General features: G+C 48.2%; 1 protein-coding gene across 2 annotated transcripts in view; it reads right to left on the reverse strand.

Annotated features, from left to right (window-relative positions):
- The window catches only part of faxdc2 (fatty acid hydroxylase domain containing 2), a 50,199-nt gene extending 23,849 nt beyond the window's left edge, over positions 1–26,350 (reverse strand). Inside the window, exons 1-6 of one of the 2 annotated variants that reach the window (XM_052015324.1) lie at positions 26,240–26,293; positions 11,892–11,992; positions 10,512–10,559; positions 7,961–8,052; positions 6,117–6,220; positions 1,115–1,236 (exon numbers count right to left, since the gene is read on the reverse strand). In XM_052015324.1, the coding sequence (XP_051871284.1) occupies positions 1,115–1,236; positions 6,117–6,220; positions 7,961–8,052; positions 10,512–10,559 (366 nt within the window). In that variant the 5' untranslated portion in view covers positions 11,892–11,992; positions 26,240–26,293. Of the gene's footprint in view, positions 1–1,114; positions 1,237–6,116; positions 6,221–7,960; positions 8,053–10,511; positions 10,560–11,891; positions 11,993–26,239 lie in introns of both variants that reach the window. The other variant, XM_052015323.1, reaches the window with a different exon arrangement.
- Between the last annotated feature and the right edge of the window lie 1,282 nt (positions 26,351–27,632).

Raw genomic sequence — 27,632 nt, forward strand, 5'->3', positions numbered from 1 at the left:
GAAGGATGTGGAAGCTTTAGAGAGAGGGTGCAGAGGAGATTTACCAGGATGTTGCCTGGATTAGAGAGCATGGCTTATGAGGATAGGTTGAGTGAGCTAGAGCTTTTCTCTTTGGAGAGAAGGAGGATGTGAGGGGACTTGATAGAGGTGTACAAGATGATAAGAGGCATAGATCGGGTGGACAGTCAGAGACTTTTTCCCAGGGTGACAATGGCTAACACGTGGGGACATAATCTTAAAGTGATTGGAGGAAGGTATAAGGGGGATGTCAGGGGTAAGTTTTCTTCTACACAGAGTGTAGTGGGTGCATGGAACGCACTGCCTGCAGAGGTTGTGGGGATAGATACATTAGGGACATTTAAGAGATTCTTCGATAGACACATGAATGATAGAGAAATGGGGAGCTATGTGGGAGGGAAGGGTTAGATAGATCTTAGAGCAGGATAAAATGTCAGCACAACATCATGGGCCGATGGGCCTGTCCTGGAGTGTTCTATGTTCTAATAGTTGGGACGTCATGTTGCAGTTGTACAAAACATTGGTTAGGCCATATTTGAAATATGGTGTGTAGTTCTGGTCATCGCACAATAGGAAGGATGTGGTAACGCTAGAAAGAGCACAGAAGCGATTTACCAGGATGTTCCCTGGAATGGAGGGGCTGTAGTTATAAGGAGAGATTGGAAAGGCTGGGTTTGTTCTCACTGGAATGTAGGAGGCTGAGGGGTGACCTTATAGAGGGTTATAAAATGATGAGGGGCATCGATAGGGTAGATATTCACAGTCTTTTTCCAAGAGTATCTGAGTGTAAAACTAGACGGCATCAATTTAAGGTGAGGGGAAAGATTTAAAGGGGATCTGAGGGGCAAGTTTTTCCTCACAGAGGGTGGTGGGTGTGTGGAACAAACTGCCAGAGGCGGGTACAATCACAGTTTTAAAAAGCATTTGGATAGGTACATGGGTAGGAAAGGTTTAGAAGGAAATGTGATTAGCATATACAGACATCTCAGACAGCATGGACGAGTTTGGACCGAGGGGCCCTTTTCCGTGCTGTATAACTCTATGACTTACCCCCTCCTCTTCCCCCCCCACCAACCCACACCCTCTGCAATCTGACCGGGTCATTCTTGCCCGCCTGAATCCTGTAACGTGTAATCAGCTGCGGTTTTCCAGTGACGTCCACAATCAACAGAAGTCCATTCACCAGCCAGAAGGCAATGATCGGGATTACCACTGTACCTGGGAGAGGAAGAGGACCAACTCAGGGTCACCAGCACACTTACGTCGACACCGGTTAGACTGGTTAAACCACTTAATTATTTTATACTACCATCAAATCTCTCCTAGCTTTACAGACTTGAGTTTTCATGACCTGCACAATCTCAAACTTCTGACATTGATGACTGCATGCCCTAACCACCTTGCCCATTCCTTGGAAACTGCTCCCCATATAGAAACCTCATCATCTTCTCCAAGACTGAATCCAGCAGGAATACCCACTGCAATTGTTAGAAAAAGATGCAGAAAGATGACAGATCGGAAAGGAATGGCCACCATCTTAACGTGCCCTTCACCAATGGAGTCACTGTTCAGAATCCTTTCCCCTGATCCCACCCTGTATTCTCACTGTTGAAGTGGTATCATTGAGTACCAAAGCAGGCCTTCCCAGGACTGAACAAGTGCTGGAGATACTCAGCAAGTCAGGCAGCATCTGAGGAGAGAAGCAGAGCTACGTTTCAGGTCAGTGACCTTTACTAGGGCCGGAAAAGTGAAAAACAATGCAAGTTGCAGAAAGAGGAAGGGTGGAGAGAACAAGGGAATGTCTGTGATTGGGTAGAGATGGAGAGAATCTAGATGACCCAAATGCTGAACACAGCAGTTACTGGAAATCTGAAGTGAGCGTGTGCTCGAAATACTCAACAGGTCAGGAAGCATCCACGGAGAGAACAAAACTCAATGCATCAGCATTAGCTGAATGGGAAAAGCTAGTTATCTGAAATTGTTGAATTCAATGTTATACTCTTGAGGGCTGCATCACATTCAGTCAGAAGATGAGGAGCTGCTCTTTGAGCTTTCACTGGGTTTCATTCAGACAGCATTGGAGGCCAATGACAGAGGTCAGAGTGGGATAGAGAATTAAAGTGACAGGAACTGGAAGTTCGAGGTAACCCTATAGACTCTGGGGTGCTCTACAAAGGATCACCCACTTGATGTTAGGTTTCTCCAATGCAGGTGAGACCTGCAGAACACTAGACTGGAAGAAATGCTGCTTCACTTGGAGGGTATGTGGGTGGGGAGGGAGGAGGTAAAAGCGCAAGTGTTGCATTTCCTGCAGCTGCAAGAGAAGTGCCACAAGGGCCGCGGGGGTTGCAAATGCAATAGTGATCAGAGAATTGAGGTCTTCAGGTCGCTCAGAGGGGAGGGGAAGGGTCTGGTGGTGGCACCTCATTAAAGGTGCCAGAGATCACAGAGGATGATCCATTATAGTGGAGGCTGGTACAGTGAAGACAAGGGGCACCCTATCCTTGCTCAGGCTGTGAGGAGAAGGGGCTGGAGCACATGGGGGAACAGAGACACGGAATTGAGAGCATGTTCAACCATTACAGCGGAGAAGCCCTAACAACAGGAAGACATCAGAATTACAGGTGGGGGAAGTAGTTGTCAGAACTGATACCATGGGGCCTGAGGAACTCCAAGAATGGAGTCTCCAATACTTTTTCGACAATTTGGGTGAGTGGGCAAATGCATGGCAGATGCAATTTAACATGACTAAATGCAAGGTTATCATCTTTGGTTCCAAAAACAGAGAATATCTGACAGATTGGGGAAAGGGAAAGTGCTACAAGACCTGGTTGCCCTTGTACACCAGTCACTGAAAGTAAACATTCAGGTTCAGGAAGCAGCATTAATCATCAATTTAGGGGAAAAAAGAGGCAAGGAAAGGGACACATTGGAAATGAAAGGAGGGCTGCTCCACAAAGACACTGGCAATGGTTGGAGCCCAGACAAGTTCCCATAGCTACAATTGTGATTTGGAGAGAGTGAGTTGAATTACAGGAGAATTTGTTTGATGTAAAATGCCAGATGTGATGGTGACAAGGGGGAGGGGGGTGCACCTGTTCAAGGAAAAGCTAGAGGCCATTTTAATGTGAAATGGAGGTGCAGGCAGGTAAAGATGAGCCAGTCCAAACTGGTAAGTTGACAGCTGTCAAATTGGTGAAGGGCATCAGAGGTCTCACTGATGTTAGTGGGAAGTGACTGAACCAGAGCAGAATGTCGCCCTGGGAAAAAGTCTCTGACTGTCCACTCGATCTATGCCTCTTATCATCTTGTACACCTCTATCAAGTCACCTCTCATCCTCCTCTCCAAAGAGAAAAGCCCTAGCTCACTCAACCTATCCTCATAAGACCTGCTCTCCAATCCAGGCAGTATCCTGATAAATTTCCTCTGCACCCTCTCTAAAGCTTCCACATCCTTTCTATAATGAGGCGACCAGAACTGAACACAATACTCCAAGTGTGGTCTGACCAGAGTTCTATAGAGCTGCAACATCACCTCGCAGCTCTTGAACTCAATATCCCGACCAACGAAGGCCAACACACCATACGGCTTCCTAAGAACCCTATCAACCTGCGCAACAAACTTGAGGGATCTATGGACGTGGACACCAAGATCCACCTGGACAGTTTTCAAGAAAGATCACTAAACTGCAACATTAACTCTGTTTCTCAATTCACAGATGCTGTCCGATCTGCTGAATATTTCCAGCATTGTGTTTTTATTTCAGATTTCCAGCATCTGCAGTTTTTTTGCCTTTTGTTTCCTTAGACTTTTCCTTGGACCTATAACTGACAATTTATCATATGAAATACAAAGGAAGTTACATGAAACATAAAATACTGCTTAGGTCCCAGCCAATTCTGGTCATTATACTCTGGAGAGTGTGCGGTGACAATTTACTGCGACAGCTGACCAGTTCTATTGGTCTGACTATTGACTCACCCATAGAAGACAGAGGGTGGTGGTAGATGGAGCATATTCTGCCTGGAGGTTGGTGACCAGTGGTGTTCTGCAGGGATCTGTTCTGCAACCCCTGCTCTTTGTGATTTTTATAAATGACTTGGAGGAGGATGTGGAAGGGTGGGTTAGCAAGTTTGCTGATGATACAAAGGTTGGCGGTGTTGTGGATAGTGTAGAAGGTTGCTGTAGATTACAATAGGATATTGATAGGATTCAGAGCTGGGCTGAGAAGTGGCAGATGGAGTTCAACCCAGGAAGGTGTGAAGTGATGCACTTTGGAAGATCGAATTTGAAGGCAGAAAACAAGGTTAATGGCAGGATTCTTAGCAGTGTGGAGGAACAGAGGGATCTTGGGGTCCATGTCCATAGATCCCTCAAGGTTGCTGCGCAGGCTGACAGGGTTGTTAAGGCGGCATATGGTGTGTTGGCCTTCATTGGTCGGGGTATTGAGTTCAAGAGCCACGAGGTGATGTTGCAACTCTATAGAACTCTGGTTGGACCACACTTGGAGAATTGTGTTCAGTTCTGGTCGCCTCATTATAGGAAGGATGTGGAAGCTTTAGAGAGGCTGCAGAGGAGATTTACCAGGATGTTGCCTGGATTGGAGAGCATGTCTTATGAGGATAGGTTGAGTGAGCTAGGGCTTTTCTCTTTGGAGAGAAGGATGAGAGATGACTTGATAGAGGTGTACAAGGTGATAAGAGGCATAGATCGAGTGGACAGTCAGAGACTTTTTCCCATGGCTAACACGAGGGGACATAATTTTAAGGTGATTCGAGGAAGGTACAAGGGGATATCATGGGTAAGTTTCTGTACACAGAGAGCGGCGGGTGCATGGAATGCACTGCATTAGATACATTAAGGACATTTAAGAGACTCATAGATAGACACATGAATGACAGTGAAATTGTGGGCTATGTGGGAGGGAAGGATTAGATAGATCTTAGAGCAGGATAAAATGTCAGCACAACATCGTGAGCCAAACGGCCTGTACTATGCTGTAGTGTTCTATGTTCTGTTAAGTCAGTGAAAAAGCTGCAATTGTTCTCAGAGCTAGGACATTGAACAGGAGGTTTAAGAGGAGTATTCATATCATATAGAATCAGGAAGGAGATGCAAGGAATGGTTTCAAGTAGAAGTGTTGGTAACCAGATGACACAGACTTGGGTGATTAGCAAGTTGTTGTGATGTAGAACATGCAGCTGGAAAGAGGATTGAAATGAGACTCATCGCAAATTTTCAGAAGTTAAATGAAACAGAGAATTGCAGGGCTGTGGGGAAAGAGCGGAGGAGGGAATAATTAGATAATTCTTCAAAAGGGAGAATATGCCTCTTTCCAGGGGACCAATGCTCAAAACAAAACGGCATGGCTTTAAAGTAATGGGTGGAAGTTCAAGAGAGATATCAGAGGGAGGTTTTTTACCCAAAGAGTGCTTGGGGCATGGAATGCACTGCCTGGGGTGGTGGTGGAGGCAGGTACATTGGTCAAATTCAAGAGATTACTAGATAAGCATATGGAGGAATTTAAAATAGAGGGATATGTGGGAGGAAGGGGTTAGATAGTCTTCGGCAAGGTTTAAAGTTCAGCACAACATTGTGGGCCGAAGGGCCTGTATTGTGCTGTACTGTCCTATGATTCTATCTATCCCAGAATGCTATGGGAAGCAAGGCGATGTTGGGGTGTAAGTCAATAGCAATAATATGTTCTACTGTCGAATCAGCTGACTCCCCTTTCCTGTCCCTCTCATCCTGTGTGGCATTACTCTTTACTGCCATTATAGAATTTTCATTTTTCTATAAAACACCTTATTTAATCTTAACTAGAACGAGAGAGAGTCCTGAACTAAAGGAAGAACAGTTTTTTCACACACTAAGCTGCCTTCTCAAGTCACCAAACTTTACATTGGAGAGCAAACATGAAAGTAAATCAACAGAGCCAAGAACCAGACTATTCACAGCAAACTACAACCCAACGTTCTCACACCCTCTCGTAACTTGAAACAAGCACTAAACACCCTCAAAGCCCAGAAACAATGAGGTATACCCCACCCCCGTATAACGTCTAATTCCTCCACCTCACAGCCCAGCCCATACTCACCGAGGAAGAAGAGAATCCACTCATTGCCTTGGAAGAAGTCGTACGCCTTTCCCCACTGTGACTGCCAGAAGTCCCCTGATGCTCCCCAGAATTGCTGCAAGTGCCTGAAAACATGGTGAACATTTCCAGTTCAGAACGAGTGGGACAGCACAGAAGCAGGACCGTTCGGCCCATCATATCCATGCCGACCTTTCTGCCCACCTACACCAATCTAATTTTCCCGCATTAGGACTGTATCCTTGAGAAACGAAGGACTGCAGATGCTGGAATCTAGCTGAAAAACACGAAGATGCTGGAGGAACTCAGCGGGCCAGGCAGCATCCGTGGAGAAAAGCAGGTGGTCAACGTTTCCGGTCAAGACCCACTTAAGTAATCCCCACCCCCTTCCCCATGACGCCGTCTCTTCTTTCCCAGCCAGTTTTTTCCCTTTCCCTCCTTACCTTTGACCCATCCCCTGGTGGATCTACTCTCCCATCCTCCCCCGTACCTGCATCTACCTGTCACCACCATGTCCTCACCCCAGCTCCCCTCTTTTGTCCACCTATCACTGCTCTGCTTCCCCTTTTCCTATCTTCAGTCCTGAAGAAGGGTCCTGACCCGAAACGTTGACCACATGCTTTTCTCCATGGATGCTGCCTGGCCTGCTAAGTTCCTCCAGCATCATCGTGTTTTTCATCAGGACCGTGTCCTTCTGTGCCTTACCTATTTAAGCACCTGTCTAAATGTCTCAAACACAGTGATTGTATCTGATTCCATCACCTCCTCTGGCAGCAAGTTCCAGATATTCACCACACTGAAAAACTTGCTTCTCACATCTCCTTTAATTTCTCCCCCTCACTTTCAATATGTGCCCTCTAGATTTAGAGTCCCCTACCCTGGGAAGAAGATTCCGACTATCTATCCCATCTATGCCCCCAATTTTATAAACCTCTACAAGGTCACCCTCAGCCTCCTACATTCCTATGAGAACAATCCCAGCCTCTCATAACTACAGTTCTCCATTCCAGGCAACATCCTGGTGAATCTCTCCTGCACCCTCTCTACTGTTACCACATCCTTCCTGTAGTGTGGTGACCAGAACTGTGCACAATACTCTACAAGCGCGGTCTAACCAATGTTTAGTGCAGCTGCAACATGACATCCCAATTTTTATGACCTCAGTGCCTCTGCCCACAAATGCAAGCATGCCAAATAGAATTTCCACTACCCTATCCACCTCTGTCACCACTTTCAGGGAGCTATGAACTTGCACCCCAAGGTCTCTCTCCTCCTATCACCCAGCCAATCCCACACTACCTGCCTGTACTTACTGCTCTTGCTGGTGGTCACTCATCTCCTCTCTGTACCTGTGGCACAACCAACTCACTAAATGTACCATCTACTACCTTTTTCACGTCCAGATACTCCATCAAGAGTCCAAACACCGCTCCAACCACTGTGCGGAGCTGCAGCTGCATGCACTTCCCACAGGTACAGTCACCAGGGACACTGGAAATGTCCCTGATCTCCCATATTCCTGCAAGAGTTCCCACTGTCCTAACTTCCACGTTTCTCTGCATACATCACTCCGAAGAAGCAAGGACAGATTGAAGAGACAGCTAGCAACAAAGTGAATGGTGATTCCTTGTTCCCAGCTCTGCCACAAGCACCAGGGTGGGCAACACATCCCAACCACATGCGGCAGAATGGGCCTCATCACACCCCTTCATTCTGATTTCCACTGGAGTCAGGGTGGGGAGCACATCTTGTGGTGACTGCCTTCACACTGAGAAAGATCACCGTGTATCAGTGCTGCTATTACACATTCCACCCACAACCAGTCCGTGTTGCAGCTGTTAACTTACCAAGTTACCGAGTTCCTAAATGCAGCAAACACGAAGAGTCCAGAACTCAGGATAAAGGTAGCCTTCTTCACTGAATCCCAAACATAATTCTCCTACAGACGAGGGTACAGATAGCTTAAATTTACAGTCCACCAACCCTCAGACACCCCAGCTCCCTCAGTATACCCCAGAAATCTCTCCCCACCACACCCCCAACACAATAAACCAACAGCGCAACCCCACCCTCAACAAAATACCCCAAAAAAAACCTCCACTGTACCCCTCTGCACCAACCAACACCATGTCCCAGCAACCCCACCTGACACCATAACTCAGCAACCCAAAAGCCCCCAATGCTGCACCCCAGAAAATCCAACTTCCAAAAAGCTAATTGTAACCCACAAACCTTTACCCATCCCAGAAACTTCTCAACACACTGTCCCATAAACTCCCTTTGCCCAACACTCTTCTGCAGCACTATGCTATGTTATGGAAGGCAAGGAAGGAGATTGCTGGGGCCCAGACAGAGGTTTTTAAATCTTCATTGGCCACAGGTGAGGTACCAGAAGTCTGGAGAATAGCCTACATTGTTCCTTTATTTAAGAGGAAAAGCAGTGTTAATCCAGGAAACTAAAGGCTTTGAGCGTTAAATCAGTGATAGTGAAATTATTGGAAAAAATTCCAAGGGATAGGAAAGGCAGGGACTGCTTAGAGATGGTCAGCACAGCTTTACGCATGGGAAATCCTGACCCAATAATTTGATCAAGTTTTTTCAAGGAGCATCTTAGAAGATCGATGACATCTTGATGGTGGAGGTGGATACGATAGGGTCTTTTAAGAGACTTTTGGATAGGTACATGGAGCTGAGAAAAATAGAGGGCTATAGGTCTCTAAGGTAGGGACATGTTCAACACAGCTTTGTGGGCCGAAGGGCCTGAATTGTGCTGTAGGTTTTCTATGTTTCTATGTCTTCTGGATTGATTTTTGACAAGATCCCGCGTGATAGGCTGGTTCAGAACATTAGAGTGCATGGGATTCGAGACAATCTGGAAAACTGGATCCTAAATTGACGGTAATAGGGGACAGAGGGTGGAGGTAGTGGAATGCTTTTCTGATTGGAAGAATATGACCAGTGGCATACCACAAGGATCAGTACTAGGACTTTAATGTTTGTGATGTATATTAACAAGATAGGATTAGTAAGTTTGTAGATGACACAAAAATTGGTGGATAGCGAAGGTTGCCTAAGGCTACAGCAGGGTGTAGATCAGCTGGAGAGCTGGGCAGAACAAGAGCAGATGGAATTCAATCTTAACAAGTGTGAGGTGATGCGTCTTAGGAAGTAAAATTGGGGTATGACATGTACAGTAAATAGTGGGGAACTAAAGGAATGTTGATGAACAGAGGGACCACGGGGTCTCAGTCCATAGTTCACGGAAAGTGGCAATATGGGTGGATAGGGTGAAGATGGCATATGGCATGCTTGCCTTCATTGGTCAGGCAGAGAGCATAAGAGTTGGGACATCCTATTACAGTTTGGTACTGGTTTGGCTGCACTTGGAGCACCGTGTGCAGTTTCTGGTCACTGCACTATCGGAAGGATGTGATTGTACTGGGGAGGATGCAGAGGAGGACTTGAGTTATAAGAAGAGATTGAATAGCACAGGAGAGTACAACAACGGAACAGGCCCTTCAGCCCATGATGTCTATGCTCTCTATGCCAATTTTAACTAATTCCATCTGCCTGCATGTGGTCGATAGGCCGAGTTTGTTTTCCCTGGAGCAAAAGGGATGGAGGGGTGACCTGCTAGAGGTGTACAAGATCAGGAGAAGCAAGTAAGGTAGATAGTAAGAACCATTTCCCCCTGGTGGAGATGGCTAAAACAAGAGGGCATTGGTTTGAAGATTAAGGATTAAGATCTTTATTAGTCACATGTACGTCGAAACATACAGTGAAATGCACATTTTGCATAGCGTGTTCTGGGGACAGCCCGCAAGTGTCGCCACACTTCTGGCGCCAACATAGCATGCCCACAACTTCCTAACCCTAACCCTACGGTTGGAATGTGGGAGGAAACCAGAGCACCTGAAGGAAACCCACGCAGTCACGGGGAGAACATACAAACTCTTTACAGACAGTGGCCGGAATTGAACCCAGGTCGCTGGTGCTGTAATAGTGTTACACTAACTGTGGGGGATATATGGGAGGAAGGGTTTAGATAGTCTTAGGTGTGGTTTAAAGGTCGGGACAACATGGTAGGCCGAAGGGCCTGTATTGTTCTATGGTACTACTGTGCCTGGGTGAGAGGGAGCATGTTTAGAAGGGATCAGAGAGAGAGTGTCTGATGTCTGGAACATTCCACCATAAGTGGTGGTGGAGGAGACGCGATCACAACATTCGTGAGGCATCTGGACAGGCACTTGAATGGCCAAGGCATGGCAGGTCACTGACCTAATGCGGGCAATGGGATTAGTATAGAGGGGTACAAGGATCAGCATTAGCACAGTGGGCCGAAGGGCCCATTTTTGCTGCAAACTCTACGATTCTTACGACACAAAAGAGTTTGTGTACCTGTCTCCATGGCGCTGCACAGTCAGCCTGTTCACCGCAATCTTGCATCTGAGGAATAGAAAGTGTAAGAATTATTTGTTCAATCACACCACAGGATCATCAGGTTCAATATGCATCCGCTCCAGCTGCCTGCATAACTTCACACAAACTAAGGTTTCTGGCCTCCTGTCCGATTCAATTAATTCTGTCACACCAATCCAGAGTCCACTTGACATGGGTTGAGACTGTTTGTACCCTTTTGGCCTCCTGTCCCTGATTCAATTAATTCTGTCACACCAATCCAGAATCCACTTGACATGGGTTGAGACTGCTTGTAGAGGGAGCTTTACCCTTTAAACAGGATCACTTTCTTTTCCCAAAACAGCTTTACTAAAAGTAACTAACAAAGAAAGCACGAACCCTGCGACAATTTCTCCATCTGTGACACAACCAGACTTGATAGTTCCTAATGTTTGCAAAGTGCCTCCAGCACACCAGCAGAATCCACATGCCAGCTCTCCAAGACACCAGTGCCATCTCAGAGAGGCAGGAAGGACGGGCCTCCTGAGAACCGGCTGCCTGAAAGTGTGAATAGCTCTCATGGTTAGATTCAACAACAGTCGGATGAGCAAGTCCATCAACTGGCCACCAGTCTCTGCCCAAAGATCAAGAGCGTGGAGTATTGTGTGCAGTTCTGGTCACCACACTATAGGAAGGACATGATTAAGCTAGAGAGGGTGCGGAAAAGATTCACAAGGATGTTGCCTGGATTGGAGGGCTTGAATTATGAGGAGAGATGGGATAAGCTGGGTCTATTTTCCCTGGAGCAAAGGAGCCTGAGAGGTGACATGATAGAAGAATGTAAAATTGTGAAAGGCATAGGTGGGGTAGATCATCAGAGTCTGTTTCCCATTGGAGGGGTGTCTAAAACCAGAGGTTTATAGTGAGAGGGAGGAGGTTTAAAGGGGATCTGAGGGGTAAATAATTCACTCAAAAAGAGTAGTAGGTATCTGGAATGAGCTGCCAGAGAAGGTGGTAGAGGCAGGAAAAGTAACAACAGTTAAGAGGCATCTGGACAGGTACTGGAAATGAGCAGGATGTAGAGGGAGATGGAATTAAGGCAGGCAAGTGGGATTAGTATAGAGAGGCATGGTGGTCAGCATAAACGTGGTAGGCCATAGGAACTGTACAACTATATGATTCACTGAAGATGGGATGGAAAGAGCCATACTCCACATTTAACCCATGCCATCTCTATCCTGCAAACATTTGATGGGAATACGTGTCTATACAGCAGAGTGGCAAAACACATGGGCTTATGACAGTTTGGCACCAGCCTATCTCAGAGACAGGGTGGCAACACTCACCAGTCTCTGACTGGTAATTAGATAAGATAATTACCAGCTGGTGAGGCCGTGAACAGTCCTTTCATCAACTTCAGGATGGGAAACCCACCACAGCCCACAGTACAGTTACTGGTCAGTTGTTCCAGGAGTCAGGACCTGGAGCGAGAACAGGAGAGTTTGAAAGAAGCAAGTCTCGGTGAATAACAACACGATGATGCTGGAGGAATTCAGCAGGCCCGGCATGGAGAAAAGCAGGCGGTCAACATTTCGGGTCAGGACCCTTCTTCAGGACTGAAGATTGGAAAAGGGGAAGCCCAATATACAGGAGGGAAAAGCAGAGCAGCGATAGGTGGACGAAAGAGAGGAGGCAGGGTAGGGACAAGGTGGTGATAGGTAGATGCAGGGAAGAGATAGTGATGGGCAGGTGCGGGGGAGGAGGGGAGATCCACCGGGGATGGGTCAAAGGTAAGGAGAGAGAGGGAAAAAAAATAGAAAAAAAGAGGCTGGGAAAGGGAAGAAGAGAAGAAGCGTGGTGGTGGGGGAGGTGGGGGTGTGGTGGGACGGCGAGGGATTACCTATTCATGCCATTGGGTTGTAAAGTTCCAAGATGGCAAATGAGGTGCTGTTCCTCCAGTTTGTGCTTGGAATTCTCCTGGCAGTGGAGGAGGCCAAGGACTGACATATCAGTGATGGTGTGGGAGGGGGAGTTGAAGTGACCGGCGACGGGGAGATGCAGGTCGCGGTTACGGACAGAGCGCAGGTGTTCTGCGAAATGGTCACCTAGTCTGTGTTTGCAGACAATGTGGAGGAGGCCACAATTAGAGCACCGAATGCGGTAGATGATACTGAGGGAGGTGCAGGTGAATCTCTGTCTCACCTGAAAGGACTGTTTGGGTCCCTGGATGGAGGTGGTGTAGGGGCAAGTGTCACACATATGGCGGGGGCAGTGAAAAGTTCCCAGAGTGGGAGCAGGATGTGGGAGGAGTGAACTAGGGAGTCGCGGAGGAAGCGGTCCCTGCAAAAGGCAGAAAGGGGTGGGGAGGGGAAATCTCGGTGATCGGCTGATTAGCTCATTAACAGCAACCAATAAAAAGGTAGCAAGTTCAAGCAGAGTGGCCATTGTAAGAGTGGGGAACCAAGGCTTTGGTGAGGAGCAGGTAAGAACAGGCAAGGTTTTATTTTCCTGTTCATCCTTAGCCGTTGACTCAGTGTAGGCAGGATGGTAGTTAGGGCAATGGAATGCTCCTCCTGTAAGATGTGGGCAGTCAGGGAACCTCAGTCTACCTGATGACTACACCCGTGGCGTCCACCCAGCTGCAGCTCCTGACAGACCTAGTCAAGCAACTGAAGCTGGAGTTGGATTGACTTGGGATCATCCAGGATGCTGAGAGCATCATAGATGAAACTTTTACTGAACTGTTGCAGCTGCAATGACTCAGGTTCTTAGATCACTGGATCTTGGGGTAGAGATGACCTGTACAAGAGGGATGGGATGCACCTGAACTGGAGAGTGACTAATATTCTTGCAGGGAAACTTCCAGGTGCTATGTGAGAGAGTTTAAACTAGATTAGTGGGGGTTGGGACTCTGAGCAGGAGCAAGTCATGGGACAAAGCTGTAGCCAGCGAGAGAAGGTTGAGTAATCAGGATAGTCAGGGGCACAGTAAAGGGAGGGAAAGGAATACTCAGTTAAACTGAATTTATTTTAATGCATGAGGCTTAACAGGTAAGGCAGACAAACAAGTTGTGGATTGGGTCTGAGGACTAGGATGTTGTAGTCATAACAGAAACCTAGCCGAAAGAAGGGCAGGACTGGCAGCTCAATATTCCAGGATACAATTGCTACAGGAGGTACAGGTAAGTGAGGAGGGGCTGTTGCCTTTTTGATAAGTGAGGATGTAACAGCAGTGCTTAGAGAGGATATTCTTGGGGGGATCGTCCAGTGGGGCTGTATCGTGGAGGGCCGGGGCTATCACGTGACAGCATGGCCCAGCACCTGGTCAAAAGACACACCACTCTCAATCAAGGCCTGGCTCCACCCCACCCATCAGGGCACATCTGACGATTGGCCTCTTTAAGCACCTTTGTATCTGGCCTTGGGCCACTAGTCTGTTTGATCTACCTGGGCTGGGCCAGCCCTCCAGCACTACGAAGGGTGCCCCATGTGTTGGTTCTGCCTCTTTGTTGCCCTGGAGGAATCGTGAAACAACGCTGGAAAGACCGCTGGTAAGCTGTGCACCTTGACAGGGTTAGAAGTGTTTTAAGTTAGGATTCCCTGGGTGTGGAGCTGTACCTGCACAGAGTCAAGGGGTGGCAGGTAGTGTACTGCTTTTCCTTGATTGTTTGTCCCCAGTTCGTTGTGTGTCTGTGTGTGTATTTTACCCCGTTGCGATTTTCCCACGCTTGCTATCACCTGTATGTGTCGCCCCATTACCTTCTCCTGTGTTTACCTTTGTAAATAAATCATTTAGCTCTAAGGCTGTGTTCAGAGTCCTTGTCCTTTGAGACCTCTAACTTGTCACATAAGAGGCCATATGGGTAGAACTCAGAAACAAGAAGGGAAAGGTCACTCTAATGGGGCTGCATTTTAGAATTCCTCCCCCCACCACCCACCTCCCCCCACCCGCCCAATAGTCAGCAGGAACTTGAGGAGCAGGTGTATAGAGAAATTGTTCATAGATGCAAGAATAACAGGATTGTATTAGTGGGAGATTTCAATTTCCCTGGTATTGACTGGGCCAGCCAGCGTTAGGGGCCTGGATGGAGTGGAATTTGGGGAAACTTTCCTGGACACATTTCTCAAGTCAATACAGAGGGCCCTACTTGAGAGGGTGCAATACTGGACTTCCTCTTAGGGAATGAGGCAGGGCAAGTAACTGAAGTAGCAGTCAGGGAGCACTTTGGCTCTAGTGACCATAATTCTATTAGCTTTAAGATAGTGATGGAATAGAACCATACAGCACAAAACAGGCCCTTCGGCCCACCATGTTGTGCCATCAAACCACCCTCACACTAACTAACCCTTTCCTCCCGCATATCCCTCTATCTCACATTCCTCCATATGCCTATCCAACAAGCTCTTGTCCAATGTATCTGCCTCCACCACCACCCCAGGCAATGCATTCCATGCACCAACCACTCTCTGGGTGAAAAACCTCCCCCCGACATCTCCCCTAAATCTCTCACCCATAACCTTAAAGCCATGCCCTCTTGTCTTGAGCATTGGTGCCCTGGAAAGGAGGCACTGACTGTCTACTCTATCTATTCCTCTCAATATTTTATATACCCCTATCATGTCTCCTCTTATCCTCCTCCTTTCCAGTGAATAAAGCCCTAGCACCTTAAGCCTCTCCTCATATTCCATACCCTCTAATCCAGGCAGCATCCTAGTAAATCTCCACTGCACCCTCTCCAACGCCTCCACATCCTTCCTATAATGCAGTGACCAGAACTGAACACAGTACTCTAAGTGTGTTCTGACTAGAGATTTGTAAAGCTGCATCATCACTTCGCGGCTCTTAAACTCAATCCCACGATTTATGAAAGCTAACATCCCATAAGCCGCCTTAGCTGCTCTATCCACCTGTGAGGCAACTATCAGTGAACTGTGAATATGAACCCCCAGATCCCTCTGCTCCTCTACACTGCCAAGTACTTTGCCATTTACCTTGTACTCTGCTCTGGAGTTGTCCTTCCAAAGTGTACCCCCTCACACTTCTCTGGATTGAACTCCATCTGCCTCTTGTCGGCCCAGCTCTGCATCCTATCAATATCCCTCTGTAAGCTCCGACAGCCCTCCACACTATCCACAACACCGCCGATCTTAGTGTCATCCGCAAACTTACTAACCCATCCTTCCACCCCCTCATCTAAGTCATCTATAAATATCACAAAAAGTAGAGGTCCCAGAACCGATCCCTGCGGGACACCACTAGTCACTGCCCTCCAATCCAAATGCACTCCCTCCACCACAACCCTCTGCTTTCTACAGGCAAGACAATTCTGAATCCACACAGCCAAGCTTCCCTGGATCCCTTGGCCTCTGACCTTCTGAAGAAGCCTACCATGAGGAACCTTACCAAACGCCTTACTAAAATCCATATAGACAACATCCACCGCACTACCCTCGTCAATCTTCCTCGTCACCTCCTCAAAGAACCCTATCAGGCTTGTGAGGCAAGATCTTCCCTTCACAAAGCCATGCTGGCTGTCCCTAATCAGTCCATTATTCTCCAGGTGTTCATAGATCCTATCCCTTAGAATCCTTTCTAACAGCTTACCCACCACAGACATAAGGCTTACCAGTCTGTAATTCCCTGGACTATCCCTACTACCTTTTTTGAACAAGGGGACAACATTCACCATCCTCCAATCCTCCAGCACCACCCCCGTGGACAACGAGGACTCAAAGATCCTTACCAGCGGTTCAACAATCTCCTCCCTCGCCTCTCAAAGCAGCCTGGGGAAAATCCTGTCAGGCCCTGGAGATTTATCCATCTTGATATTATTTAACAACTTCAACACATCCTCTCTCGATATCTACAACCTCGAGAACATTACCCTTACCAGCACTCCCTTCCGCGTCATCAAGACCCTTCTCCTCGGTGAATACCGAAGGGAAGTATTCATTGAGAACTTCTCCCACTTCCGCCACCTCCAGGCCATTCTCCCACTTTTGTCTTTAATCGGACCTACCTTTACCCTAGCCATCCTCCTACCCTTCACGTACGTGAAGGCGGCCTTGGGATTTTCCTTAACCCTACTAGCCAACGCCTTTTCATGTCCCCTTCTAGCTCTCCTCAGCCCTTTCTCAAGTTCCTTCCTCGCTACTCTATATTCCTCACAGGCCCTGTCTGAACCTTGCTGCTTATACCTTATGTATGCTACCTTCTCCCTAACTAGTCGTTCCACCTCTCTCGTCACCCACGGTTCCTTCACCCTGCCATTCCTTCTCTGCCTCACTGGGACATATTTATCCCTAACATCCTGCATAAGATCCCCAAACATCGACCACATCTCCATAGTACATTTCCCTTCAAAAAGGACATCCTAATTTACACTCCCAAGTTCTCTCCTTATAACCTCATAGTTCGCCCTTCCCCAATTAAACATCTTCTTGTCCTCTCTGCACCTGTCCCTGTCCATGACAATTTTAAAGGTTATGGAGCAATGGTCACTGTCCCCCAAATGCTCACCCACCAATAGATCCTTCACCTGTCCCGGTTCATTTCCTAAAACTAGATCTAGCATGCCATTCCCTCTAGTCGGCCTGTTGACATACTGCATCAGGAATCCCTCCTGGACACACTTAACAAATTCCGTCCCATCTAAACCTTTGGCACTAAGCAGGATCCAGTCTATATTTGGGAAGTTGAGGTCTCCCATTATAACAACCCTGTTATTTTTGCTTTTCTCCAAACTCTGCCTGCCAATCGGCTCCTCTATATTTCTACTGCTACTGGGGGGCCTATAGAATATTCCTAGTAGAGTAACTGCTCCTTTCTTGTTCCTTACTTCCACCCATACGGATTCTAGAGATGATCCTTCTACAACATCCATTCTTTCTGCAGCCGTAACAGTGTCCCTGACCAGTATCGCCACCTCCTCTTCTCCCCCCTTCCCTATCCCTCTTAAAACACCGAAAACCAGGAATATTCAATATCCACTCCTGCCCTGACGTCAGCCACGTCTCAGTAATAGCCACAATATCATAGTCCCCCATACTTATTCAAGCCCTCAGTTCATCTCCCTTATCCCTGATGCTTCTTGCATTTAAGTAAACACACGTCAGTCCATCTACCTCACTACTTTTACAGCCTGTATTCTGCTTCTCCTTCCCCAAAGCCTCTCTACCTGTTTGATCTAACTTTTCCCCATCCCCTTCTTCCTCTGACCTACTCCTCCGCTTCCCTTCCACCCCCCCCCCCCCACAAACTAGTTTAAACCCTCCCGAACCACCCTAGCAAATCTCGCCGCAAGGATATTGGCCCCCTTCTGGTTCGGGTACAACCCGTCCTCTCTGTATAGGTCCCACCTTCCCGAGAAGAGATCCTAATGATCCAAAAATCTAAAACCCTCGCTCCTGCACCAACTTCTCAGCCACCTCCTCCTGTTCCTGCCTTCACTATCACGTGACACCGGCAGCAATCCTGAGATTGCTACCCTTGAGGTCCTGTTCCTCAGTCTTCTGCCTAGCTCCCTGAACTCGCTCTTCAGGACCTCATCCCTCTTCCTACCTATGTCGTTGGTGCCAATATGGACCACAACTTCTGGCTGCTCTGCCTCCTGCTCAAGAATCCTGTGGACCCGATCAGTGACATCCCGGACCCTGGCACCTGGGAGGCAACGTACCATCCGGGATTCGTGCTCACTGCCACAGAACCTCCTATCTGCTTCCCTGACTATCGAGTCCCCTATCACTACCACATGTCTCTTTCCCACCCTTCCCTTTCTGAGCAGCAGTACCAGTCCCAGTGCCAGAGACCTGGTTACTGCAGCTAGGCCCCTGCAGGTCATCCCCCTCAACAGTCTCCAAGGCGGAAAACCTGTTTCTGAGGGGAACAGCCTCCGGGGTTCCCTGCTCTGTCTGCCTGCCTGACTTCTTCCTCCTCCCTCCCCTGACAGTCACCATTCTATCTGCATCCTGAACAGATGCACCTGCTCTAAAGGGGGTGACTGTCTCCTGATGCACCGTGTCTACATAACTCTCCCTCCCTTATGCTGCGCAGTGTTTGTAGCTGCGACTCCAGCTCATCAACTCTGAGCCAAAGTTCCTCCAGCCTCAAGCACCTACTGCAGACGTGGCCATCGTGGACCGCAGCAAGGTCCACGAGTTCCCACATCAAATAGTTGCAGCATATGACCATGTCCTCCATCTGACTACCTTTTTTTTGCCCCCTAGTTAATCCCACCTACAAATCTATAATAGACAACAGGTAAACCTTACCTTTACCTACTTACCAGCTACTTACCCTCCTTGCCCCCTCACACCGAAGCCCCTTGAGCCAAAGCCCGACCACTCTGCTCCCACTCACTCCGCTGCCTGCTCTGACACTGCCCACTCTATAGGCTGTTTGCTTTTTTAAGCTGCCCGCACCACGCCTGCGCAGTCCAGCCCCCACTCGACCAGTTAGAAAAAACCTTTAAAACACTTACAAAAGCAAGTTATAAAAATCTAACCCTTACACTTAAAACCCTAATAAAAGTGATAAAAAGAAAAAACTTAGCTGCTCCGAAGTCCTCCGAACCGAAGCCCTCGATAGGACAGGACAGGTCCACAGGTTAGGGTCCTAAGGTTAATTTTGGGGGAATTAGGCAAGATCTAGCAGAGGCTGATATGGTGAGCCTCTTTGAAGGGAAAGAAAGGAATGGCAAGTGGGAGACTTTTAAGAGTGTGATATCAAGAGTGCAGGGGCAGCGCCTGTTCCTGTTAAGGTAAAAGGTAAACCTAGAAAGTTTAGGGAACCCTGGATGATGAGAGATATTGAGGCTCTGGTCAAGGAAAAGGAGGAAGCATACATTGGGTTTTGGAGGTCAGGGACGAGACAATCCCTCGACGACTTAAGAACACACTTTAAGAAGGAAATCAGGAGGGCAAAGAAGGTACGAGATATAACATAGAACAATTACAGCACAATTCAGGCCCTTCGGCCCACAAAGCTGTGTTGAACATGTCCCTACCCTAGAAATTATTAGGCTTACCCATAGCCCTCTATTTTACTCAGCTCCATATACCTATCTAACAATCTCTTCAAAGACCCTATCGTATCCGCCTCCACCACCGTTTCTGGCAGCCCATTCCACGCACTCACCACTCTGAGTAAAAAAAACTTACCCCTGACATCTCCTCTATATCTACTCCCCAGCACCTTAAACCTATGTCCTCTTGTGGCCACCAATTCACCCCTGGGGAAAAGCCTCTGACAATCTACCCTATCAATATCTCTCATCATCTTATACACCTCAATCAGGTCCCCCACCCCCCCCATCCTTAAGTCTCTCCAAGGAGAAAAGGCCAAGTTCCCTCAACCTGCTTTCATAAGGCATGCTCCGCATTCCAGGTAGCATCCTTGGAAATCTCCTCTGCACCCCTCTCTATGGCTTCCACATCTTTCCTGTAGTGAGGTGACCAGAACTGAGCACAATACTCCAAGTGGGGTCTGATCAGAGACCTACATAGCTGCAACAATACCTCACGGCTCCTAAACTCAATTCCCCGATTGATGAAGGACAATACACCATATGCCACCTTAACCACAGAGTCAACCTGCGCCGCCGCTTTGAGCGTCCTATGGACTTGGAACCCAAGATCCCTCTGATCCTCCACACTGCCAAGAGTCCTACCATTAGTACTATATTCCGCCAACATATTTGACCTAACAAAATGAACCACTTCTCACTTATCTGGGTTGAATTGCATCTGCCACTTCTCAGCCCAACTCTGTATCCTATCTATGTCCCTCTGTAACCTCTGACAGCCCTCCAAACTATCCACAACACCCCCAACCTTTGTGTCATCTGCAAACTTACTAACCCACCCCTCCACTTCCTCATCCAGGTCACTTACTATTTGTGATTTTTATAAGGGTCCCAGTACAGATCCCTGAGGTACACCACTGGTCACCGACCTCCACTCAGAATACGACCCTTCAACAACTGCTCTTTGCCTTCTGTGGGCCAGCCAGTTCTGGATCCACACTGCAATGTCCTCTTGGATCCCATGTCTCCTCACCTTCTCCATAAGCCTCGCATGGGGTACCTTATCAAACGCCTTGCTGAAATCCATATACACTACATCTACTACTCTCCCTTCATCGATGTGTTTAGTCACATCCTCAAAAAATTCAATCAGGCTCGTAAGACAGGACCTGCCTTTGATGAAGCCATGCTGACTATTCCTAATCACATTATACTTCTCCAAATGTTCATAAATCCTGCCTCTCAGGATCTTCTCCATCAGTTTACCAACCACGGAGGTAAGACTCACTGGTCTATAATTTCCTGGGCTATCCCTACTCCCCTTCTTGAAAAAAGGGAACAACATCCGCAACCCTCCAATCTCCCGGAACCTCTCCCGTCTCCACGGACGACACAAAGATCATCGTCAGAGGCTCCGCAATTTCCTCCCTCGCCTCCCACAGCAGCCTGGGGTACATCTCATCCGGTCCTGGTGACTTATCTAACTTGACGCTTTCCAAAAGTTTCAGCACCACCTCTTTTCTAATATCTCAATGTTCAAGCTTTTCAGGCCTCTGCAAGTCCCCAGTACAATCCCCCAGATCTTTTTCTGTGGTGAATACTGACGTAAAGTATTCATTAAGTACCTCTGCTATTTCTTCCGGATCCATACTCACTTTCCCACTGCTGCACTTGATAGGCCCTATCCTTTCGCATTTCAGCTTCTTACTCTTCACATACTTGTAGAACGCCTTGGGGTTTTCCTTAATCCTGCCTGCCAAGGTCTTCTCATGATCTGACAGGTAATGTTAGGAAGTATCAAGTGGTTCTATAGATATATTACAGGTGGCCGGGGAGAGAGTAGGTCCCCTCAGATCAGCAGGGCCGCCTATGTCTCGAGCCACAGGATTTGGGTCAGATTTTTATACAAATACTTCTGTTTACTGAGAAAATCATGATTGATTATTCAAGAGATAAGGGAAACAAGTGGTGATGCCATATTACTAGGGAGGATGTGTCTGCAGCCTTACAGCGCATTAAGGTGGATAAATCCCCATCCTCTGACCCTCTAGGAGGCTAGAGAAGAAACTACCGAGGCCCTTGCTGAGATATTTACTTCATCTATGGGCACTGGTGAAGTTCCCAAAGACTGGAAAGTGGCTAATATCACTCCATTGTTTAAGAAGGGTAGCAAGGACAAGCCAGGGAACTGCAGGCCAGTCAGCCTGACATCAGTAGTGGGGAAGTTACTGGAGGGAATTCTGAGGGACAGGATCTACCAGCCTTTGGATAGACAGTCTAGTTAGGAGGAGTCAGCATAGCTTGGTGCATGGAAAGTCACATTTGACGAATGAGTTTTGTTTTGAAGTAAGCAAAAGAGTAGATGAAGGTAGGGCAGTGGATGTTGTCTATTTGGAATTTAGCAAGGGCTTTGACAAAGCATGGCAGACTGGTCTAGAAGGTAAGGTCCCATGGAATCCAGGGAGAGCCAGTTAGGTGGATTTAAAATTGGTTCAGAGGTAGGAAGCAGAGGCTGGTGGTTGAAGATTCCTTCACTGAATGGAGATGGGCGACTAGTGGTGTGCTGCAGGGGTTGGTAATGGGACTATTGTTATCTGTTAACTATACAAATTATTTGGATGCAAATGCACAAGGCTTCTGCAGTAAGTTTGCAGATGACATGAAATTAGGAAGTGCTGTTGATAGTGAAGAAGGTTATTGTAGATTACAGGGGGATCTTGATCAGTTAGGGAAGTGGGCCGAGGAGTGGCAAATGTGACGCATGTTGGAAAATCAAGCCAGCATAGGACTCGTGCTGTGAATGGTAGGGCACTAGTGAGCATAATGGAACAGAGGGACCTAGGACTACAGGTGCACAGTTCATTGAAAGTGACGTCGCAGATAGACAGTGTGGTGAAAAAGGTGTTTAGAACGCTAGCCTTCAGTCAGGGCATTGAGTATAGAAGTTGGGCCATCATGTTGCAGTTGAACAAGTCCATTGGTGAGGCCGCTCTTGGAGTACTGTGTATGGTTTTGGTCACATTGTTATAGGGAAAAATGTGGTTAAACTGGAAAGAGTGCAGAGAACACTTAAGAGGATGTTGCCAGGACAAGAGGACCCGAGTTATAGGGAGAGGTTGGCCAGGCTAGGTCTTTATTCCTTGGAATGCAGGAGAATGAGGGTGACCTTATAGAAGAGTTTAAGATTGAAGCATAGATAAGGTGGATAGTAAGTCTTCAGGGTTGTGGAATCAAGAACTAGAGGGTTTAGGGTGAAAGGGGAGAGATTTAAAAGGAACCTGAGGGGCAACTTTTTCCACGCAGAGGGTGGTGAATATAAGGAATGAGCTGCCAGAGGAAGTGGGTGAGGCAGGTACAACAGTCTCACTTTAGCAGCACTTGGATAGGTATGTGGAGCTGTGGGCCTAACACAGGAAATTGGGACCAGCTGGGCAGGCAATGTGGTCAGCATGAACTGGTTGGACTGAAGGGCCTGTATCTATGCTGCACTGCTCTGACTCTACTGCTGAACCAATAGGTGAGCTAACGGCTGTTTAAAAGACCACATGGGATTGACATTCCAATGGTGTGCAGTCCCTAGACATGTGAGCACCAAGGCAGACCCATGGTGCCCCAACAGCTGCCCAGCACACCACCTATCAAGCAGAAAATGAGCCCTGTCCCAAATGTGTTGAGGACACCCCAACCTACCAACAGTCTTGTGAAATTCTGAGGTCTTTGACAATTTTTTAAATCTTTGTTGACGATGTTTTCAAATTATGAAAAGTTAGTTAAAATTTGTAACTAATCAAAATATTGAGAACAATTGCATACATTTAAATATGCTTAACTCTATATGAATTGAGTTCTATAGAGTACTGCTTTGAGAGAGCATGATACTTGGATTTTGGTAAGTGAGTTTTTTTTCAGGGTTTTAAATTCTAATATTTTTCTAGAATCTAGTTACGGTTTACAATTAGGTTGGACCACAAGTTTTTTAAAATCAGTATTACTCAGTGGTAAATAAACTATTTGCTACTGGAAGTTGCACAGCTAACTAGAACTGGTTGAATAAATTACTGAATAAAGAACATTTAAATAAAGCTATCTTAAAATGAATTCTTTATATCTGTGAATGCCACCAAATTAGGGGTGGATAATCAATACCAAGGATAATTTCAACAAGTTAGAGGTAAACATTAATAAACGTTCAGAAGAGCAAACAATTGATGAGTGAAGTTCAACACAGATAAATGCAAAGTTACATGTTTTGATCAGGACAGGGAGTCCACTTGTGACTTGGAAGGTGAGGCAGGACAAACATACCAATCACAGAAAGTTGTGCCACAAGATACTAAGGCTATAAAGAAAGCAAACCAAACATCTGTTTATTTCTCATGGGACAGAATTAAGAAATAGGGACGTTATGCCAAACCAGCATTGAACCTTGGAACACTGTGTCCAGTTCAAGATGATATACAAGGATGGCTTCAAAAATGCTCTTCCCCATAGCTATTCTATCAAAAACTTTCAACTGAGTTCAACTCTCAACCTTTTGAGAAAAGAGACCCAGTTTGTTCACCCTTTCCTAATACATACAGCATCCCCACACTTCTTTCAGGGGAGATGTCGGGGGAGGTTTTTCACCCAGAGAGTGGTTGGTGCATGGAATGCACTGCCTGGGGTGGTGGTGGAGGAGGCAGATACATTGGACAGGTTCAAGAGTTTGTTGGATAGGCATAAGGAAGGAATGTGAGATAGAGAGATGTGCGGGAGGAAAGGGTTAGATAGTGTGAGGGTAGTTTGATGGATGGCACAACATGGTGGGCCGAAGGGCCTGTTTTGTGCTGTATGGTTCTATGGTTCTTCTCTGCTATTATGTCTTTTCAGTGCCTTCATATCCTCTTTTTGAAACAGGCTCCCTCAGACCCATCCCTTCCACTGAACTGAGCAGAGTTGGTAAACCTGCAACAGATGCAACTCAGCACACATAACTAATGCAAAACTGCAGGAATCTGCTGTACCCTTGCAGGAATCCATGAGGAACCCATGCCGTGTGTGAACCAGCAATGCAGACCTTATTAAGCTGATGCAAGACTCAGCATTTACATTACCAACAATATAATGCCAGAGAATATTCTCAAAATCCTAATATTAGATACTTCTGCCAAGGGAAAGTATTTCTGAATATCTACCCTACCTATGCCCCTCACAATTTTATTTACCTCTATCAGATCGACCCCCCCCCCCCCCCCCACCAAACAACCTCCACTCCAAGGAAATCAAACCTAGTCTCTCCTCATAACTAAACCATTCCATCCCAGGCATCATCCTGGTGAATCTCCTCTGTACCCTTTCCAGTACAGTAACATTCTACCTATAGTGTGCTGACCACAACTGTACCTAGTACTCCAGCTGTGGGCTTTATAACCTCCCTGCCCTAATAGCCTATGCCCCAGCTAATAAAGGCAGGTATCCCATACGTCTTCATCTTATCTACTTGTGTTGCCACTTTCAGGGATCCTTGGACTTGGTCCTTCTTTTCCTCAATTTTCATTGTCCTATTATCCTTAATTAGTCCTTCCAAAATGCATAACCTCATTTTTCAGGGTTAAATTAAATCTGCCATCGCTCTACCCATTTTACCAATTCATCAATATTGTTCAGAAATCAGACTACCCACCTCAGTCAACACCACCAATTTTCATAGCTTCTACTAATCAAACCTCCTACATTCACATCCAGATCATTAATCTACATAGCATTAAGGGTTCCAACACCAATAGGTGGGGTACACAGGCTTCCAATCTTAAAAAAACATCTACTATAATATTCTGCCTCCTGTTATCAAGCCCATTTCAGATTGTTTGCTAAATTGCCCTGGATACCATGGGCTCTAACTTTTTTGAACCAGTTTCCTATAGGGGGTCTTGTCAAAAGTCTTACTGAAGTAAGGCCACGTAGACAATATCAACTGCACTACCCTCACTTTGACATATTTGTTCAAATTAGTCAGACGGGTTTACCCTTTAACGATGCCATACCAAGTATTCTTCATTCTCTCTCCAAATGTTGATTTATCCTGCCTCTGTATTTTTTTTTCCAATACTTTCCTTACCACTAGCCTGTAATGACCTGGCTTATCCCTGCTGGCTTTCTTGACAAAAGGTACCACAATTGCTGTCCTCCAGACACTCCTTTTTTTTTGGCATTAAACAAAGTACAGATGTCGAGGTTACAACAGGTTTCAGGTCCTGAGAACTGTTTGTAACCTGAACTGTTTGTAAGTTGGAAATTAACAAAACCAATGTGTGGGAGAGGGCCACAGAAACAGCTGTGATGGGAGAGTGACCTAGCATGGGAAGAGTGGCTGTCAGCTGGCCTCTCTAACTCAGTGAGTGAGTCTGCTCAGCGGTCCCAGCTGTGCTCAGCTCCCAAATGCTCATTCCTGTGTACTCAGTCAGGAACGTCACTCACCATTTAATACATGTCCAGCAATAATGTAGGTCGAGCAGCTTCTGTGGGAGGAAAGGAATTATCGACATTTCGGGTTGAAACCCTGCATCAGGACCTTGCACAAGTGTCCAGCTCTGGTCACTCAACCTGTCACACACAGCTTTATCCCCCCACGAAAAGAAGGGCACAGTCCGAGCCAACATCCGGTCTGCCAACCGGTGAGCACACCTTGTTGAGGGCAGCTCCAACACATGCCCAACAGCAGTCTCACCTTGCTGCTCCTTGAGACACAGTGTCCTGTCTGTAAGGGCGGAGACACCCAAATCGCCTCCTTTCCTGTATGCCTGAAAAATTGGATTGTACAGTGAGCATCATGCCTCCACCCGGGCTCCAACACCCCAATACAACCCCCATCCAACCCTCGCACCAACCTCCCTCCCTCCATACTCCGCCATCCCTCCTCCCCCTCTACTCCACCCCTCCCTTCCCCCTCACCCTCCCCACCCATACCTCCCCCCTCCCTTCCCACTCTCCTCAACCGCTCACCCCAGCCATCCCTTCCCTCTCCCCTCCTCCTCCCCTCGTCCCCCTTCCTCCTCTCCCCCCCTCCTCCTCTCCCCCCTCCTCCTCCTCCTCTCCCCCCTCCTCCTCCTCCTCCCCCCCCCTCCTCCTCCTCCTCTCCCCCCCTCCTCCTCCTCCTCCTCTTCTTCCCCCCTCCTCCTCCTCCTCTCCCCCCCTCCTCCTCCTCCTCTCCCCCCCTCCTCCTCCTCCTCTCCCCCCCTCCTCCTCCTCCTCCTCTCCCACCCTCCTCCTCCTCCTCCTCTCCCCCCCTCCTCCTCCTCCTCCTCTCCCCCCCTCCTCCTCCTCCTCCTCCTCTCCCCCCCTCCTCCTCCTCCTCCTCTCCCCCCCTCTCCCCCCTCCTCCTCCTCTCCCCCCCTCTCCCCCCTCCTCGTCCTCTCCCCCCCCTCTCCCCCCCCTCTCCCCCCCCTCCTCCTCTTCTTACCCCCCTCTCCCCCTTCCTCCTCCTCTTATCCCCCTCTCCCCCCCTCCTCCTCCTCTTACCCCCTCTCCCCCCCTCCTCCTCTCCCCCCTCCTCCTCCTCTCCTCCTCTCCCCCCCTCCTCCTCCTCTCCCCCCCCTCCTCCTCCTCTCCCCCCTCCCCCTCCTCCCCTCCCCCCCTCCCCCTCCTCCCTCCCCCCCTCCCCCTCCTCCCCTCCCCCCCTCCCCCTCCTCCCCTCCCCCCCTCCCCCTCCTCCCCTCCCCCCCTCCCCCTCCTCCCCTCCCCCTCCTCCCCCTCCTCCCCTCCCCCTCCTCCCCTCCCCCCCTCCCCCTCCTCCCCTCCCCCCCTCCCCCTCCTCCCCTCCCCCCCTCCCCCTCCTCCCCTCCCCCCCTCCCCCTCCCCTCCTCTCCTCCCCCCCTCCCCCTCCTCTCCTCCCCCCCTCCCCCTCCTCTCCTCCCCCCTCCCCCTCCTCTCCTCCCCCCTCCCCCTCCTCTCCTCCCCCCCTCCTCCTCCACTCCCCCCCCCTCCTCCTCCTCTCCTCCACCCCCCCCCCTCCTCTCCTCCCCCCTCCTCCTCCTCTCCGCCCCCCCTCCTCCTCATCCTCTCCCCCCCTCCTCCTCCTCTCCTCCCCCCCTCCTCCTCCTCTCCCCCCCCTCCCCCTCCTC

This window comes from Pristis pectinata, chromosome 4, assembly GCF_009764475.1.
Source record: "Pristis pectinata isolate sPriPec2 chromosome 4, sPriPec2.1.pri, whole genome shotgun sequence".
In the NCBI taxonomy this organism is placed as follows: Eukaryota; Metazoa; Chordata; class Chondrichthyes; order Rhinopristiformes; family Pristidae; genus Pristis; species Pristis pectinata.